This window comes from Amphiura filiformis, chromosome 1 (genome assembly GCF_039555335.1).
Source record: "Amphiura filiformis chromosome 1, Afil_fr2py, whole genome shotgun sequence".
Taxonomy (NCBI): domain Eukaryota; kingdom Metazoa; phylum Echinodermata; class Ophiuroidea; order Amphilepidida; family Amphiuridae; genus Amphiura; species Amphiura filiformis.
Window position 1 is genome coordinate 63811156 of NC_092628.1, and position 17298 is coordinate 63828453.

Consider the following 17298-nt stretch of genomic DNA (forward strand, 5'->3'; position numbering starts at 1 on the left):
GTATATATTGTTAACCAGAAATTGATATTCTGGTTAATTCATTGGTCTTACAATAATTTCTGTTTAGATTCAGGCTAAATTAACCAGAATGTTTGGTAAGGGACAGCTAAATCTTAATCCTTATTTATAGGTAGTTCTAACTGGCAATGAAAGACACATTTTAATATTTGGCTAATTTTGGGAAGTACGGGCCAAAAAACATGTGTTTTTATTGTGTTTCTTGTATACTGTGACAATCACTTCGAGAGACTTGTACTAGGAGTAGACATTGTAAATTTTGGAAAACAAATATTTTATTATCAAAATTAACATAATTGAATACCTGAGTGGAAGAAGGGCCCAACTCCAATTTTTTACAAAAATGAGTTAGACCCAGCATTTTGTTGCCAGCAGACTGATCTTCCTTGTGTGTGAAAGATGAGCCAAAATCCACTCTCTAAATAGTCTTTCACGTACACTTAATCATGGTTTTCATGGAAGAAAGGCCCAACTCCATGGAGTTGGGCCCTTCTTCCACAAATATAGGGTTAAAGAGGAATTTTGTTCATCCATGAAATCTGCTTTTCACTACAATAAATTTTCTTGCTAACATATTACATGAGTTCTACTTGTGCAATTAATGGTGATTACGTAATTTATGTAGCTATTTATAACACAGAACTGGCACTTGCAGTATATTAGTGGAAGAAGGGCCCAACTCCAACTCGTAATAAGACCTGTACCGCTGCCATGGAAACATCAAATATAATTTCGCATGTATGTACTATTGTATGTTCATGTATTAAAGGTCCCCTGAAGATGAAAACGTTCTGTCTATAAAACTTTTCCAAATATTAAGTTTTTTCTTAATATCTCAAAAACAGTTTTGATGGAGTTGGGCCCTTCTTCCACTCAGGTATTCAATTGTTAAATTTATAAACAAACTCAATGATAGCTTAAAACTGAAGGATAAGTCATTAAAATTGTCATTAGGTAGTTTTGAAATGAAAAAATTGGCAAAAAACAAGGAAACAGCAGTATTGACATTGAAGTTGAAGCCCCATTCAAATAGAGGAATTACAGATTCATGTTAAATGTCTTATTTTATCTTTATAACATGGCTTTGGCTTAACCACTAGCAGGCTATGTTTGCACATCTGTGACACTAACAAAGGTGCCAAAATCTAAATTCTGATGATTTTTACAATCATCTGGATGAGCAAATCACTGAATTGGCCTTCAGTTACGAAATGTGGGATTCTAGTATATATTATTTAAACATTAAATAATGATAATTTCATTACAAGCTTTTTCTTTAATTTCCAGAGCTCAATATGCCCAAAAATATATCTCTTATATAATATAAATGGCAGGGTTGATGATTTTTTTTATTTTTTTTAAAAAATCCAAAAAAATCGATTTATTTGATTTAAATCGGATTTTTTTAATTTAAATCGATTTGTTTGATTTTTTTAATCCCAAGAACTACTATACCCCATGATAAAGTCTAAAGAGACCAGTGGAATGCTAGACATATGCACAATCCTATCAGGTATTTACAAAAAATCAAAACATGTTTTCAGATGTGAAAATTTCAAAAACAAAATTTGGTAAAATCATGGGGAAAAACCTGTTGAATTCTGCACCTTGAAAATGATTTTTTAGCAATAGATAAAATGGCATCATAGAGGTATTTTATTGTATCCAAAAGGTGTAGAAGCATTACAAATGAAGTAAAGCAGTCAATTCAAGAAAAGAAATTAACTTAAATTTATCAAAAACGGTAAAAACTGAAAAAGTTGATTTAAATCAGTGATTAAAAAAAAAAATCATTTGATTTAAATCGTGATTTAAATCGCGCCAACCCTGATAAATGGAGACTGTTACATATCATTCAACCTTATTTATCTCTATATTTGTACAGATTGGTTGGTTGTCCACCATTTTGGCATCGTCGTCAGGTCATCATGTTACGGCATATTATGGAGGGAGCCTACACATTTGGTCCAGAATGGGATGATATATCAGACTCACCCAAGGATTTAGTAAGTAACAGAGGAAGGATTGAAGACTGCAGTGGAACAAGTACACAGGGATGCAAATTGTGCGGGAGCGGGGCGCACCGCTCCTAGGAAATGAAAGTCAAAATTGAGGAAATGATGCCTTGAGAAGAAAGAAAGAAAGAAAGAGGAAAAAAGAGCAAGGGAGAAGAAAAAGAAAAGGAGAGAGGAAGGAGGAAAGAAGAAGTAGCAGAGGAGTGAGGTAGAAGATGACGACGAGGGAAACATCTCTCAGCAAAAGATAACAAGGTAATAGGCGAGGGCTGTGAGGCAGCTACTGAATGGAAGAGAGCAAATCTCAAGACACCGGTTGTGCAGACTTTTGAGGAATTCACATGATTGTTCAATAAATAAGAGGAATGTGTTGATGTTAGATTATGGAAATGGGTAACAAAGGAAATTAACCATTCATATCCAGAGGAGGTATTCAATGTATTTGGGTGAATGCAGATGGAAATAGGGCACATTTCTGAGGAAATTTATACAGAGGGGGCAGCGAGGATGTTATGGAAATTCAGTGTATCAATATTAAGAAATCAGAAGTGCCAGTGAGGAGAGTACGACCTAGACCATGTGCATTGAAAAGTTAAACATAGGCTTCACGCTTGGACAACTTTCACAAACTTGTTTGAGAGACAAACTTTTTTTACATTAGTAATTGTATTTTATTTGATTCTACAGATCTCCAAATTGTTGGTAGTGGATCCAGCAGTGCGACTAACAGCAACACAAGCCTTAGATCATCGTTTCTTTGAAACTTCTGAGCAAGAAGAAGAACAAAAGAAATCCAGCCCTACGAGAAGATTTAAGGTAAAGATCACCCACACCACTATGAATTGTGAATATCATTGAAATGGCGACCATTGGTAGTTGTCATGACATCAGTACATATATAGACATTCCACTAACAAGTATATCCAGGTGGTGAATGATGTGCATTCTCTAAATTCAGTAAATTTCAGTAAATACAAACAAATAGGCCTATGTTAATAAATAATATAAATACAAGCTACAACCGTTGGGGTTCGATAATGAACCCCACAAAACTATAACCGAGTATATGGAAAATGCCATACGGCCGGGCGGTTTCACAAGTTGCCGGCTCTATCATGCCACTCACCGCCTGAGTATATCTTCTCATCTTATAGTCAGAGGCAGTATTCATGAACACATAAATATACATGTCATTTTTCGTAAAAAAGATCCAATTTTCTAATGTGAAAACATACAGTATGTTGCTGCTAAATACAGTATGATACTGTATTTAGCAGCAACTTCCTATCATTTGTGACCATCCACAACGAACCCAGTGTAAAGATGCAATTTTGAGTTTCTTTAATTATAAACAGTTGAAATATCTTTAAAACAGACTTTAAAATAATATATCACTTGTCATAATTGCGTAAGAAAGAAGTGCTCAAAAGCCAACTTAGCTCTTTAAATTCCTGTTTTTGTAAGCCTCATATTGGTCAATATCTCTGAATAAGCACTGGGTTTGTGGTTGATTGTCACATGTCATAAGAAAAAGGAACGAAGGATACCTCATGATGTTTAGAAGTTAATTTCACAAGCGCTTGTAATTGGCAAAAAATTTGGCAAAAAAATTATTTTAATTTTATATGACTTACAAATATGATTACCTAGGGCTGCTACAAATACGCAATTGCATTATTTGTGGCACAAATCACATATTTTGGCTCAGTATAAATGAATTTTGGCTCAGTCTAATCTAAATAAAATTGAGGTGCATATCTTTGCCTCAAAAATCATGTATTCCTAGTAGACCTATGATTACCTATTTTTTTTTTTTTTTGGGGGGGTATAATTACTTGGTATCTCACAACCTTACCAATCCAGTACTTTAGTTTTTATTTTGATACATCTTTACTTGTAAAATTCAAATTTGATCAACAACATTTTTGCTTGGGGTATATTTGACAAGAAAATTATTGTTACAATAATTAAAACAGAACTTGAACAGAGGAATACTTTTCATCTCTCGCATGACCACATTATAGTTTGTTTTCCTATGTTTGTGAGTCATGAATATTGCCTTTGTATTTTTGTTAATATGAACTATGTTGGTCTTCCTTTCTTTTGCCCACGCAAACATTTAACATCTATGCACTAATTTTATTTTGTTCTAATTTTGTTATGCATTTTTTGCTTCATTTCTTGATAGCTGATTAATTTATGCGGATGAAACTAAGCTATTCAATATTAGTTGTCTCTGGTGTAATAACAAGACTTGAGTTTTAGGCCATGCTTTGAACAGCATGTCATTTACAAAACATAGAATGATGAAATTATGCATGAGTAATTTTAATGGAAGGCATCTTAGTGTGCTCAAATGAAATATATGCTGCACTCATATGACCACAAAATTGTGCATAAATCTATCAATTTCTTACCACCATATTGGCAGTTTATTTTTTATTATTTGCTTTTTCTGTTGCATAATGTACATAGCAGCCACTAGCAGGTTATGAAATGCTTTGAACACAAAACCCTGTTTTCTGAAAATGCCTGGTTGCTGAAGTGAACAAATTGCACCAAAATGATTGAATATTAGCCTTTGAATTAACATGAACGATACTTGTTTTTATTTTTGCGAAAAATAAGATATATCATTCGATGCAGTGGTCTATGTTTGTTTAATGCTTAACACCAACTTTTGAAAACTTTATTTATTTATATTTATTCGTATTTTATTTCATTAGCTAACACAATACTTCTGCAAAGGGGTTAAATAGTTGTTCATTTGTCTTTCATTTTTTCATCTTCAAATATAGTATGGCAGCATACAGTGCATGATAACTTTCCTTTTCTCCTCATATGTACAGACACCGCCAGAACCTGAAACCCCCAAAGAACCTGAGCTAGTCGTCGAAAGCATAAAGGTCCCAGGAAGATTCCCGGTTGGTACACAATTGGTATCTTGTCTTGTTTAGTAGACACACATACATAATGTACAAGTATGCCCTCATTGCTGAATATACAATTACCCTGCTACAGCTCCAACACATGCAGCATGCGGTGTGCAAAATGCATTGAAAAAATCCCTCATGTAATTGTAGTATATGTACCATCAACATTGTATTCAGCAGGCAAAGTATAATACAAAGATGATAATTATGATATCGTTACTAATCATGTCTTGATTACATTTCAATTTGTAGGAAGATTAATTTAGGCTAAATTGAACTCCTGATTGCTGTAATTTTCATGTCATGAAAATCGTTCATTATATTGTTCATTTGTCAAACCTGCTGATTTTATAATTAAAAGTTAGATCGTGTCTTACAATTCAAGAAATTGTAATTACTTATGTAATAAACATTTCATCGTCTGTGCAGAGGATTTCATCAGTAATGTGCTGATCTAGCTACTGCATCTCTTCTGGCATTCCTCCTGCTCTCATGTAAACAAACCCAGTGGATCAGAGAAGCAATATGGATCAAAAAGAGACGGGGGGCAACATTATCAAGCAAGAACTTACTGAGTCACTTATATGATCAGCTAGTGCAAGGAACAGCCCACTCTGGGGATGAGTAGGAGGATCACTAGAGGAGGTGTACTCTAGATTATCGCTATTACTGATGACATTTTCCACATGGCAGATGAAACATGAGTAAATTTCTAGACTTGTATGAAATAATTTGACATGTAATTATAATTATGTCAGTCCTGATGAACTTATTCAGAGACTTCTTGTTCGTCCATTTTCATCGCTTTGTGAAAGTCTGATTTCATATGATAAAAGTACACTACTCAAAAAATATCTGGATCCGACACTGCATTCTTTTTTCTGGTTTCATGGTGCTGACCATGGTACTTTACTGTGTCATAACATATGACTTCAATACTCAGTATAGTACAAGAGTTCCGTTACATGAAGGCTACTGAATGAATGACAATGTTAATGTTGTTTTGAAAAATTCTACTAAAATAGTCTGAATTGAGCGGCATATCGGCTGAAAGAGCTAGGTTTGACAAATAAATGACAATGAAAGTGGTTGAACATGAGATCTGATGACTCCCCTCCCTACACTTTGGCATCCATACATGTATATGCAAAGCACATTCACAACATCAATGTCCATATGCTAACACAGACACCATATCAACTGCTCTATGCTAGAAGTGGGTAAGTGCAATAGCTGTCATGTGAACATTTGGCAATTTACACACAGTATATTCTACACATGGCAGTTACCCACTTCTGGCACTGAGCAGTGGATATTTACATTTCAATGTCTCCATTCGCATAGTGGTGTAATATCAAAATGAGGTACAGACCTACATACTGGTTACAATTGAAAGTCACAATCCAAGAACATGGAAAAATACTTGATTGACCTTTATCCCATAATGTGAGGGTTATAACACATATTTTGTGAAGATGGCTGCTTGAATTTGTCAACATCATTGTGTTTATGTGTGAGAATGTTGCTCACCACTGTGTCTACAACTAGCCAAAACATGTAAAAAGCTGATGAAATTTAATTTGTGGACAATGAAAAATTATTGGTTGACCACTATATTCTTTTCACACATCCATGGTGGTATATAGTGCTTACAGTGTGGTCACATTGTTTTTAATCAAAAGTCTCCTTGTACAGAGTTTGAATTAAAAAAAAAAGTAAATTGAATATAGTGGGCTAGTCTGAACACCAGGAAAGCTCATAATATCTACAAATTCCTTTCCCCCACTGTTGAATCACTTGCTTTACACCATTATACATGTACGGTTATCCATACTATTTTACATGTTAAACTTACAAGTATCATGAATTTGGACCACCCTGTAGAAATCAAAAATAAGTAACAAACTGGAGTTGAGAATTATGCAATATTTTCTTACAGTCAAGTTCAAGTTGTTGGTTTTGGTACATTGCATAAGATCCTGTTTGCAAAAGGTGGTGGTTATAGCTGAATAGTGTATGCTTTACTAAACCACTCCTAGCATGGATTACAGTCAGTTACTACTGTTTCAATATCCAACTGATGATTTCTGGCGTGTTCTACTAGGAGTTTTTTCAGATAACAAACTGATCTGGATTCTCTGCTGTAGCCAAATTGTCTCTTTCAATATACAGACATGTTATTGATAACACTGAGAAGTTTGATAACTCTTCAGTGTATTGGGCTATTCCATTTAAAACTGATTCACACTACCCCTGTGGAAGATTTTGGAAATATTTGCCACAGGGGGAGTATGAATTTCAAATGGAATGAACACATTAGGCAGCTCCAGTTGATTTTTATATACCCTCTGAGAAAGAGTTTCAAATGGAGCTGCTAACATGTTAATTCCATCAAAATGCAAAAATATATTAAAATTTGACTTTTATTGCTAGTTAAAACTAAAGGATTAAGATTTAGCTATGTTTCATTTGGCAAAACAAGATATATTTTTTTAATTAAAAAAAATTAGTGCTGTATTTTTCTGGAATCAGTAGTACAGGGTTAGCAGCAGATCCACGTTGTCCAGATCAATTTCAGTCTGGTCTCTTTGTAGAACAATCTAACTTGTATCACTTAGCACATCTCTTTGTCTGCATCACACTGCCGTGTCTCAAAAGGCTGCCTTGTGTGATTTTTTTTGATATTATTGTCATCTAAGTGTGATGAGATACACTGTAAAATTAACTTTACTTATCAATTTTGAGGTATTATCACAACATTATAATTTCATGTCCATTCATTAAAGAAAGAAGCATGCTGAAATATAAAATAACAATATGAAATACAACAATGATAATAAAAATCACACAAGGCAGCCTTTTGAGATATGACATGATGCAGACTCTTTCGTTTACTCTTAGCCAGAGATAGTGAAGGTAGTTCTGTATAACTAGACTTACCATAGTATTTACATGAGGGGTGAAGAATTCTGTATTCTCCATAACATAACCACTTGATGGATGAATTCAACCCTTAAAACATGTGTTCCTTTTCCGATTTGAGATACTTGACTTTTGTGAATACCATTAGTGATAATGATTACCATTCCTTTAACAAATTTTGCTGAAAACCACAAATGATTATATACCAATGTCTACTTATGTTCAGGCCTCAAACGAAAGGAACTATAGTATAGCAAAGCAAATGTTAATACATAGCAAATGTTAACACAATTTCTAAAGTGGTGCAAAATAGCAAATGTTAACACAATTTCTAAAGTGGTGCAAAATTGTGATGTTACTTCCTGAGTTTGGTGCAAAATAGTTATACATTATGTTGCACCTCATATTCAGTGTCCCAAACAGCTGTGCACCCTTACATCTCAACAGCTTATAATTGGCGAAAATTTGGTTTTCTTTACTGCGCATCCATAACTTTTCACCTTGCGCTAACGTGAACACATATTACATAATGCAAAACTAAGTGCTACGCCTAACTGTGCGTACTCCATTCTATATCAATTCGAATGTTACAAGTCTCTTTTTTATTTTGCCAATTATGAAGAGAACAAAAACTGAAACAAGTTGTGAAATCTATTTTGAGGCCTGTTTTGGAGTATAAAATTATTTAAATGGAACTAAGACCTATGATCAAAATCTGGGCATACTTTTCTATTGATACTCTGATCATTCTGTTATCTTTTCAGTCGTTCTTTCTCTCTTACTCCACATGACCCAGATTTGACTTGCATGACACACCCAATAAACCTATGCAACCATGAACCATGCATATTACTAATGGATATTTTACCTTCACAGCCACTCATCAAGTCATAGCACAGCAGCAGTGCCATCAGTCACCATCCACATTAATTATTCTCTTTCATTTGGGGATAATGTATAACTTACTACATACGGTGTGCTGTTTGATTGCTGTGATCTGTCATAAAGACTATTAAACATTGTTTTAGATGGGCCTGTGTGAGAGATTACTCACTTTATGTGCATGCATGTGTATTTAATCAACGTCTGCTAAACAGAACCTGTGTCCAATGTTACTCTGTCCGCTGTGGTGTTCTGAAGTCCTGTAAACTGATCGTAAACCATATGCAAACAAACGAAAAAAGCTGTCAGTCATAACTTGAATATAAACAGAAAGGAATTATAACATGAGAGGTTTTTATTGTATGTATTGCTAGCATGAACCAGGGTTCAGGATAATCAGTTTCATCAAGGCATGTGTTATGCACAGCAGTTGAGACCTATATTGCCATTAATTATAATTTAAGTCTTTAACTTTTGTGAGATTCCATCCAATAGCATTATTTTGTTCAAGCAACAAATTACTGATTAGTGTATCAAATTATACAGACCTGAAATCAGAGGATGAAACTCTAAATGAAATACTAAGTAACTTGCACATTTTTCATCCAGCTTCATTGAACTTATCTGTCAACTGCAGAGATGCACATCTGCTTTTGATACTCATAGATAGACATGATATTGACATAGGGACAGATTGATACAAAGGGGATTTAAACAAGGTGCACAGTAAGTCAGTTAGGGAGCAAGTTGATCAGCTATCTTCAACAAATGCATGCATATGACATTTAAATAACCCCATACATGGGACTCATGAACAGACCAGTAGAAAGGGGTGCGGGGTGATGTACATGCATGCCTAAAGTGACAAAAAGGTTCTCTTTTGGGGCTGAGACAAATATAGGTATATTGGGGGGAATATAAAAGTCCAAATTAAAATGAAAAATTAACCAAGAGGCCATTTTTAAAAACTTAAACCATTCAATTAGCCCCAAAATGTCACATTTAGTGGCGTTAAGTCCACTTTGTTTGCACGTAAGCGAATTTATTTATGAATAGTGTCCAGTTCAGAACTTTATATTATATAATTTTCTGTCTTTTGTTTCTTTATGGGCAGTAAAAATCTAGTACTTGATCCAGAGCTAACTGTATCTATAACTATGTATGCATCATCTTTCTGCATGTCCCAGAATGAGTTGCATGAGCAACCAAGGTGTGTGATCAGGATACTATTACTGCCCATTAGGAGCAAAGTGCATTTTCTTTGGTCAAATATATAAACTATTAGCTAAGCATGTATAACCTACTAAGTCAAACTGATCATATCAGTTCCCTCTGTGATTGGCTACGTCTGCAATGACAGCAACTTAATTATAGGCTAACAAACCAATCAAAGTGATGTCAGTATGATCAGTTTAGCTCAACAAATGCATCTTAAATCTTGTTTTTTGATCTCAAATGAAGGAATATATTGTGGGTCAGTTGCATGGTTATTACTTCAGAGGATCAAAATCCCTTTACTCAAGTACTGAATCAAAATAGGTAGTGATTGGTATTTGACCAATGAGGTAGCGTGCTTTTCACAACGCAACAAAAAACATGCTACCTCATTGGCTAGAAACCAATCGCTCGTCACTTAGCGATGAAGTATTAATTCAACTTCACAAGATTGCTTCTTCTGTATGGACTGACTTACTAGTATGATAAATTCATGAGCAGGCTTCATTGATATGGTCTAAGAATTACATGTGCACCCATTGTCAAGATTTTCGATCATCAAGCAAGGACACTGAAGTATTGAAGAGTTTCCTGTACCATATCCTCACCTAGCTTGGTAACTTACTAATTCGGCCTTTATCTTCAAGTTTATATATAAGTTAAGATTGCTGCCTCAAATGAATACAAAAAAATCAAGTCAAGGTCCAAGAAGATGGTGCTATAAATTCAACCATTAGGCCAATAAATTAATTCTGGGTCCAATGTAGTCCTTTAACACTGCAACAAATGCAGAGTCAGTAAAGATTGTTTTCCTGGATTTTGAAAGTTGTTTCCAGACATTTCCGACTTGGAAATTTTGCATTATCAAAGGACTACATCTGACACTCTGCAAACTCAACTTGGATCTTGACAACTAATATATTACCTAAATGTAACAAAACCATATCAAAGGCATAATTATATAGGTGATACCTTGCATATATGTATGATTATTTGTGTTTATATTGACTTGTATTGTTGTAATTTGTCAATACCTGTTAATGGTATATGTTCTTGGACTACTTGTTTATCATTGACTACCTGTGTGTAATGTGACCATGTTTATGTCAATTGTTCATCCTATTAACATGTTTTATTGTTGCCTATGTCAAGGAAGTTGAAGGAAACATTAACTGGTGTTCTAGAATATAATAAAATAATGGCTTTGCATTTCATATTTGTCTCAATTCCTGTTTATATTTCAGGCGGCTGTTTGTGCAATACAAGGCATCAGAAGGCTACAAGGCTTAAATCAACGACCCATCAATATAGAAGCAAGCATAAAAAGTCCATACCAGCATAAAGCAATCAGGAAGGTCATCGACAGTCTTGCGTTTGGCATCTCACGGTCACTGGGTCAAGAAAGGAGAAGGGCAGAACCGAGCCGCTCTCTTTGAGAACTCTCAGAAAGTTGAAATGAAGCAGGCCCATTTGAGTCTGATCAATACTGAATCTAACACTGGGCTGGAGGGTCTGGATTCTTCGTTTACTCTAGGTGATTTACCGTTTTCACGGTTCAAAGATGAAGGTCAAAATCTAGATAGTCCAACAATAAAAGTGGATTGCCATTGGTACTAGCTATATGCTTCGAACTTTGACCCACTGTGTGTGTGTGTTACCCAACTGAAATGAATACTCAATACGCTGCTATAGGATGTGGATGAAACCAGCGTCATCTGTGTGATGATCATTTTCCTGCTTGTGAGCCATCATATCAACCAAGCCCTTTTGTTTACAACAAAGCAGCTCCAGTGTAGTCAACTCACTCTTCAGTATCCTTAATTACGTGCAATGGAATTCAAAATTACAAATTCTGTGTTGTAAATACCTTATACCTATAAAGGAATGTTGCTTTCTCGGATATACTAGGGATAAGAAAGAACAGTACTCTAAATTCAAGAGGGGTATGAACGATAAATTTCTTATGATCCTTAATATAATAATTGTTTTCAAACCCAGACCTTTTAAGTTGCAGGCATATTTCATACCACTGACCTGTTCATGGCATAAACTTCATGTTTGTAGAAGAATAGTTTTACTTGCCTGATGCAGTTGAGGTACTGTCAGTGATTCCCTAAATTATAAAACCTTAGAACCTTGCTTTTTGTTTGATTTTTTTGTGTTCTAACATGCTGTGCAAGTGATAAGACCAAAAGCTGCCTTAATAAGGATACGGGAGGCATCTATACGAACCCAAATGCAGTAACACACAATTGAAGTGAGCGTCACATTTTCACTTGTAAGCTATTCTATTAACGGATCTGGAATGAGCATTTTGACAGTATTTTTTGTGGGACATGAGAGCACATCAGACATATCGAATTGCATTCTGAATACGAAGAATGTCTTTCTGATATCAAAAAATTTTCATTTTTTGAAATTCACGATATAATACTAATTTTATGACAAATTATTAAAAAGGAACACATTTTTGATATATAACAGTCCTCGAAGTAAATTTTATAAATCTAATGATATATTCTTAAAGTGTATGTAGCTGGGAGAAAAAGCCGATGATCAATTAACATTTTTGACATTTTATATTGAAAATATGGATTTTTTCCCAAAAAGACCTATTTTTTTTGGTGTTTTGTATCTTCAATACAAAAGGTCAAAATTTGCAATTGATCATCGGCTTTTCATCCCACCTACATACACTTTAAGTATAAATCATCAGATTCATAAAGTTTACTTGAGTACTGTTAAATATCAAAATATCAATTTTAATCATTTGCCATAAAATGTATTACATTTGCTAATTTCAAAAATCAAAATTATTTGATATCAGAAGGACATTCTTCGTATTCAGAATGCAATTCGATATGTCTGATGTGCTCTAATGTCCCAAAATAAATACTGTCCAAACGCTCATACCCCATCCCTTAAACATATTGCAAAATATTGAATAGGCTTTCTCAGAGATGACTGATAGTGCCTCTTATGAAATGAAGATCCAGTGGTCTATTTGGGATTCATTATAGTATACTATTGTGTGCAATAATGTATGTCACTCATATGATACAATCACAATATGTGTGAAATTACGATGGCAAAGTCTTCGAATACCCTGCCACTCATCCCTAACAAAGCCTTGTGTAAAAGCATCTTTAATTAAGTCCCATTTGTTGAACTGATTTGAAAGGCATATTGTATAGGAAGTCCCAGGTCAGTTTCACCCCTGATTTATTATGTCAAAACAAAGAATGTGGTTTGGTGTATGTGAGCAACAAATGAGGCAAATGGAATTTTTGAAGTATGATGTAAATCCAATGCCCATTATAATGAGCTCATGCCAAATTCCTATTTCTGCCAACCCCAGAGGTACACTTGCTGCCCAGCTACCTTGTGAGTACCAGCGCAGTAACAATCCAGCTCCAGTGTGTGCACTGTATGTGTGATGTACTCTAGAGTACCCACAGGTACTCAGAAGTAGCTGGGTACCAGTGTACCTCTGGAGTCTGCAGATATAGGAATCTGGTAGTGTAATACATGATTGATCATTGTTCCAACATGAATCAGTGCAGTGAAATTAGCTCATATTTTAAAACCAACAGAATGTTTATTTATTTATCATGATATCAATATGCTTAGAAACAGTAAGCCAGTTTATTTTAAGTGAAAACACATTTCACTGGGATTTGTGTTCAATTGGTTTGTTTAAAATGTCATGATTTCATTATTTTATGAGTATTTAAATTCTCAAGAATACCCATAGATTTGATTAATGCAGCTGATATGTAATGCCTACTTGAATAATATTTTGGTATTTACACTGGCATGTTGAATATTATTATGCTTTTGAAAATTCTTGTAGTGTATTATTCTTTTAGTGTTATAATATGAACAATTGTTAAAATTTGTTGTAGTGTATTATTATTTTTAAGTGTTAATAAGCAATCCATTGAATTTTATTGGAGAACTCAACCTTTAGTGTGTTCCTCAAGGAGGAGACAAAATACTGTATCTCCTAATTACTTACACCTTGCTTGCATTTGGGATGTAATGCCCTTGTACCAATAACACGCTAAGCATCATATAAGCAAATCTCTGTAACATTTAGACAGTGTTGGCCTTTATAAAAAACATATTGCTGGAAGTACACTTTATGGTCCCATGCATGACAACCCAACGTGGTATTATGCTTGCTGCTCCAATTCATGTAGAGTAGTTGTTATCATGTTTAATTTCTTTGGAACAATCATAATACACTAACATTGACATGTTAATGCAAGGAAGTGGTATCTGTGATGCCTTATGTTGTATTTGGACATTTCTTGTGACTGAGAATCAATCTTATCAGAAGTCGAAGACTCTGGGTAATGACCGAGTTGCTTGAGGGAGCATATCAAGAACCATGACACACAGACTTCACAGTAAACACCAAGTTGAAACAAAAGGAAGCGTTGAAATACTACTTTGCACTCATACTAGAATCACATTTGATTTTGTCAAGCAAAATGGAATGAGATACGGATGTGAGTGACATCTGTAAACAATGTTGTCATCATCTACAAAAAGAAAATATTCATATCGACCATGATTCCAATTTGCATCCTGATGGGGAAGAATGGTAGATGGAAAAAAAACTTCAATTGATATTGCAAAACAGAAGATTCATTTGCTTTGATCACATTACATGAGCCATTTTTGTTATATTTTATACCAGATGAATTAAAGTTTTAAGAATGTTTTGATTACTGTGCTTGAATGATCCTTTCCCACCTCCCTTTTGAGTGAAGTGAATTTTGTTTATTTATACATATAACAAATCATTCCTCTGTATCAAACTTAGGTAGAGTATTATTATATTTTTCTTATAATCAAGCATGTGAGGATGAAACCATGTGTGATATAAATATATATCAAGCTAACATTGGTTTAGAGATATTATTGTAGAGGAATCTTGATGAGTTTTGATTTCTTGAAGTGATGCAGGATAGATTGACATCTTCAGATGTAAAGGTTATTTAAGATTAGTTTATTTATCATTTTAACTTCTTAGTTCTCATGCCATCTGGATCAGCCTGTTTCTACAGATTAAAGCCAAGTCCCGGGTTCTTGGGAACAACATGAGAATACTCATTACAAGTATTGTTATCATTTAGTGATTTACGAACAGATTGCAATATCATTAATGGGCTATTCCAGTTGAAATCTATACACCCCCTGTGGAAGACATGACCTTAAACTTTCATTCAGGGAGTATAAATTTCAAATTGGGTACCTGAATGGGTGACTCCATTTGAAATCTACACTCCCTGTGTGGGAGATTAAGGTCATATCTTCCATATGGGTTATATGGATTTCAACTGGGATAGCCTAATTTGTCCAGTTTGAAAGCATGGCACTTTAGGCACCATGTGTAGATCTTCTTTTACTTCAGCTTCAAAACTTATAAAATTCTAATTAGCTCAGATATGACTCCAAGGAAAGTGTGTTGATGATGTATTGAGCATGTATTTGTAGAGTGTTATAGTACTAATCAATATTCAAGTAGCAACTGTTTACTGAATTTCAATACTTATTTTTCTTTATAAAGGTAGCATAGATAATTTCTTGACTGATACAAAGCAAGAAAGTTACCGGGGAAAGTTAGTAACAATTTTACAGAAAATTCACATCAATGCTCAATTCTGATATGGGAGAAAGAAAGAAGATTAGACCCAAAGAGTACCGACTCAGAATTGCACCATGCGTTTGTCATGAATGGAGACCAAATTAGCGTACCTCGGATATTTATCAGCAAAAACTCGCTATTGAATGATTGCAAGCTTGAGTGTTACAAAGGTTTGCTCACGGAGCACTTAGCACATATTATTGTACAACGCATTAGACACAGAATACAAACAAACATACACTTTCAATTAAAATTGGAAGTTTACTGGACGCATGAGTGACACCCAAACGCGGCGGAGTTTGTACTCTTTGGGTCTAATGTCTTTGAGAATAAGTAACAATTACCTCTAGCTACATGGTTTCAAGTAATGACATATCATTCCTTTAATGTTAAATTTGATATAAAATCTATAGTCTATATATCTACCTCGAGTCACCAGCACTACAGTCAGTCTAAGTACAAAGTACCGACGCAGACGCACACATTGTGACGACTTTGAAGGCACACATACTTGCAGCAGAGACACAGCACTGTGCACTGTTTACGCGCTGTATACGTGCGAGTTGTCACTTTATACTTCAGAGTGAACAAACTGTAGCTTTGAAGTACAGCGTGTGCTGCATTGGCTTGGCATGGTTTCTTGCGTGTACACATGCGGCCCGTCAAAGCTAGCGCCGGTGACTCGAGGTAGATATGTAGACTATACAGTTCATTGCCATGAGGAGCAACTGTTGGATTCTCTTTAAAAAATCCAACATTCTGTATGAAGATATTTAAATATATCTCTTACCAAATATGTTTAAAGTTTTCTTGGGTTGATAGTGACTTCAGTTGGGTTGATGGTAGATAACTGTGTGTTTTGTGACAAAGGCACGTTTCATTTTGACTCAGAATTGATATTCTGCTTCTGATATATAGAATGTCACTATCAACGAAAGAGATAAAGTAGTTGTCAAATACAAGCAATGAATCATGGCAAATCAAATGAGCTGTTGTTAACATTAAGTTAATATCGTAGAAATCAATTATTTATCCTTGTATTATATACTACAGAAACAGAGAAAAGGACTGTTTATGAACTCACATATTAAGTTGTAATGATTAAGACTTACTATTCAGTTTGATAACATGTTGTATGACTTAGAGGAGAGAAAAAAACAACATTATAATTGCAAGATGGTCCACAAGGACACATTGGCAAATGGTCAAACATTTCACAATTACTGGGTACAAATCATTGGCTTCCCATTTTCTTGTGGTGTTTTTTTCTTTCCAACAAGCAGTGATACTGTGTATAATTGCCCCGGCCTATGAGCATGCCAAACTGAAGCTCAACAAGAATCAATCCAATCTTGGTGTGTTCAACACCATTGACATCATGGTGCATCTCTCAGTCCACCTACACATTGAGTTGCAAACCACTCATCGAAAAATATCATTTGGATAATATAGTATTTTAAGGTGAGACTGACCCCTCGTTATACAGTAAGCTAGAGAGAACACTGTAGAATATTTTATAATAAAAGCCTTTGTGTACATATAAAATATTAAGTTTAAAAGCATAAGCAGCTGATGATATTAGAAAGAAGCAGCTTTTAAACAAATAAATAATGGGCTTTGTCATGCAACAAATGGATCCACAGGAGTTGTATGGAGA

The 17298-nt window shown here is 34.6% G+C and overlaps 1 protein-coding gene across 1 annotated transcript in view; it reads left to right on the forward strand.

Moving 5' to 3' along the window:
• The window catches only part of LOC140150758 (phosphorylase b kinase gamma catalytic chain, skeletal muscle/heart isoform-like), a 40747-nt gene extending 28359 nt beyond the window's left edge, over window positions 1-12388 (forward strand). Inside the window, 5 exon segments of the mRNA XM_072172863.1 lie at window positions 1904-2024; window positions 2721-2849; window positions 4883-4957; window positions 11230-11367; window positions 11369-12388. Coding sequence (XP_072028964.1) covers window positions 1904-2024; window positions 2721-2849; window positions 4883-4957; window positions 11230-11367; window positions 11369-11602 — 697 coding nt within the window. The 3' untranslated portion in view covers window positions 11603-12388.
• The last annotated feature ends 4910 nt before the right edge of the window (window positions 12389-17298 follow it).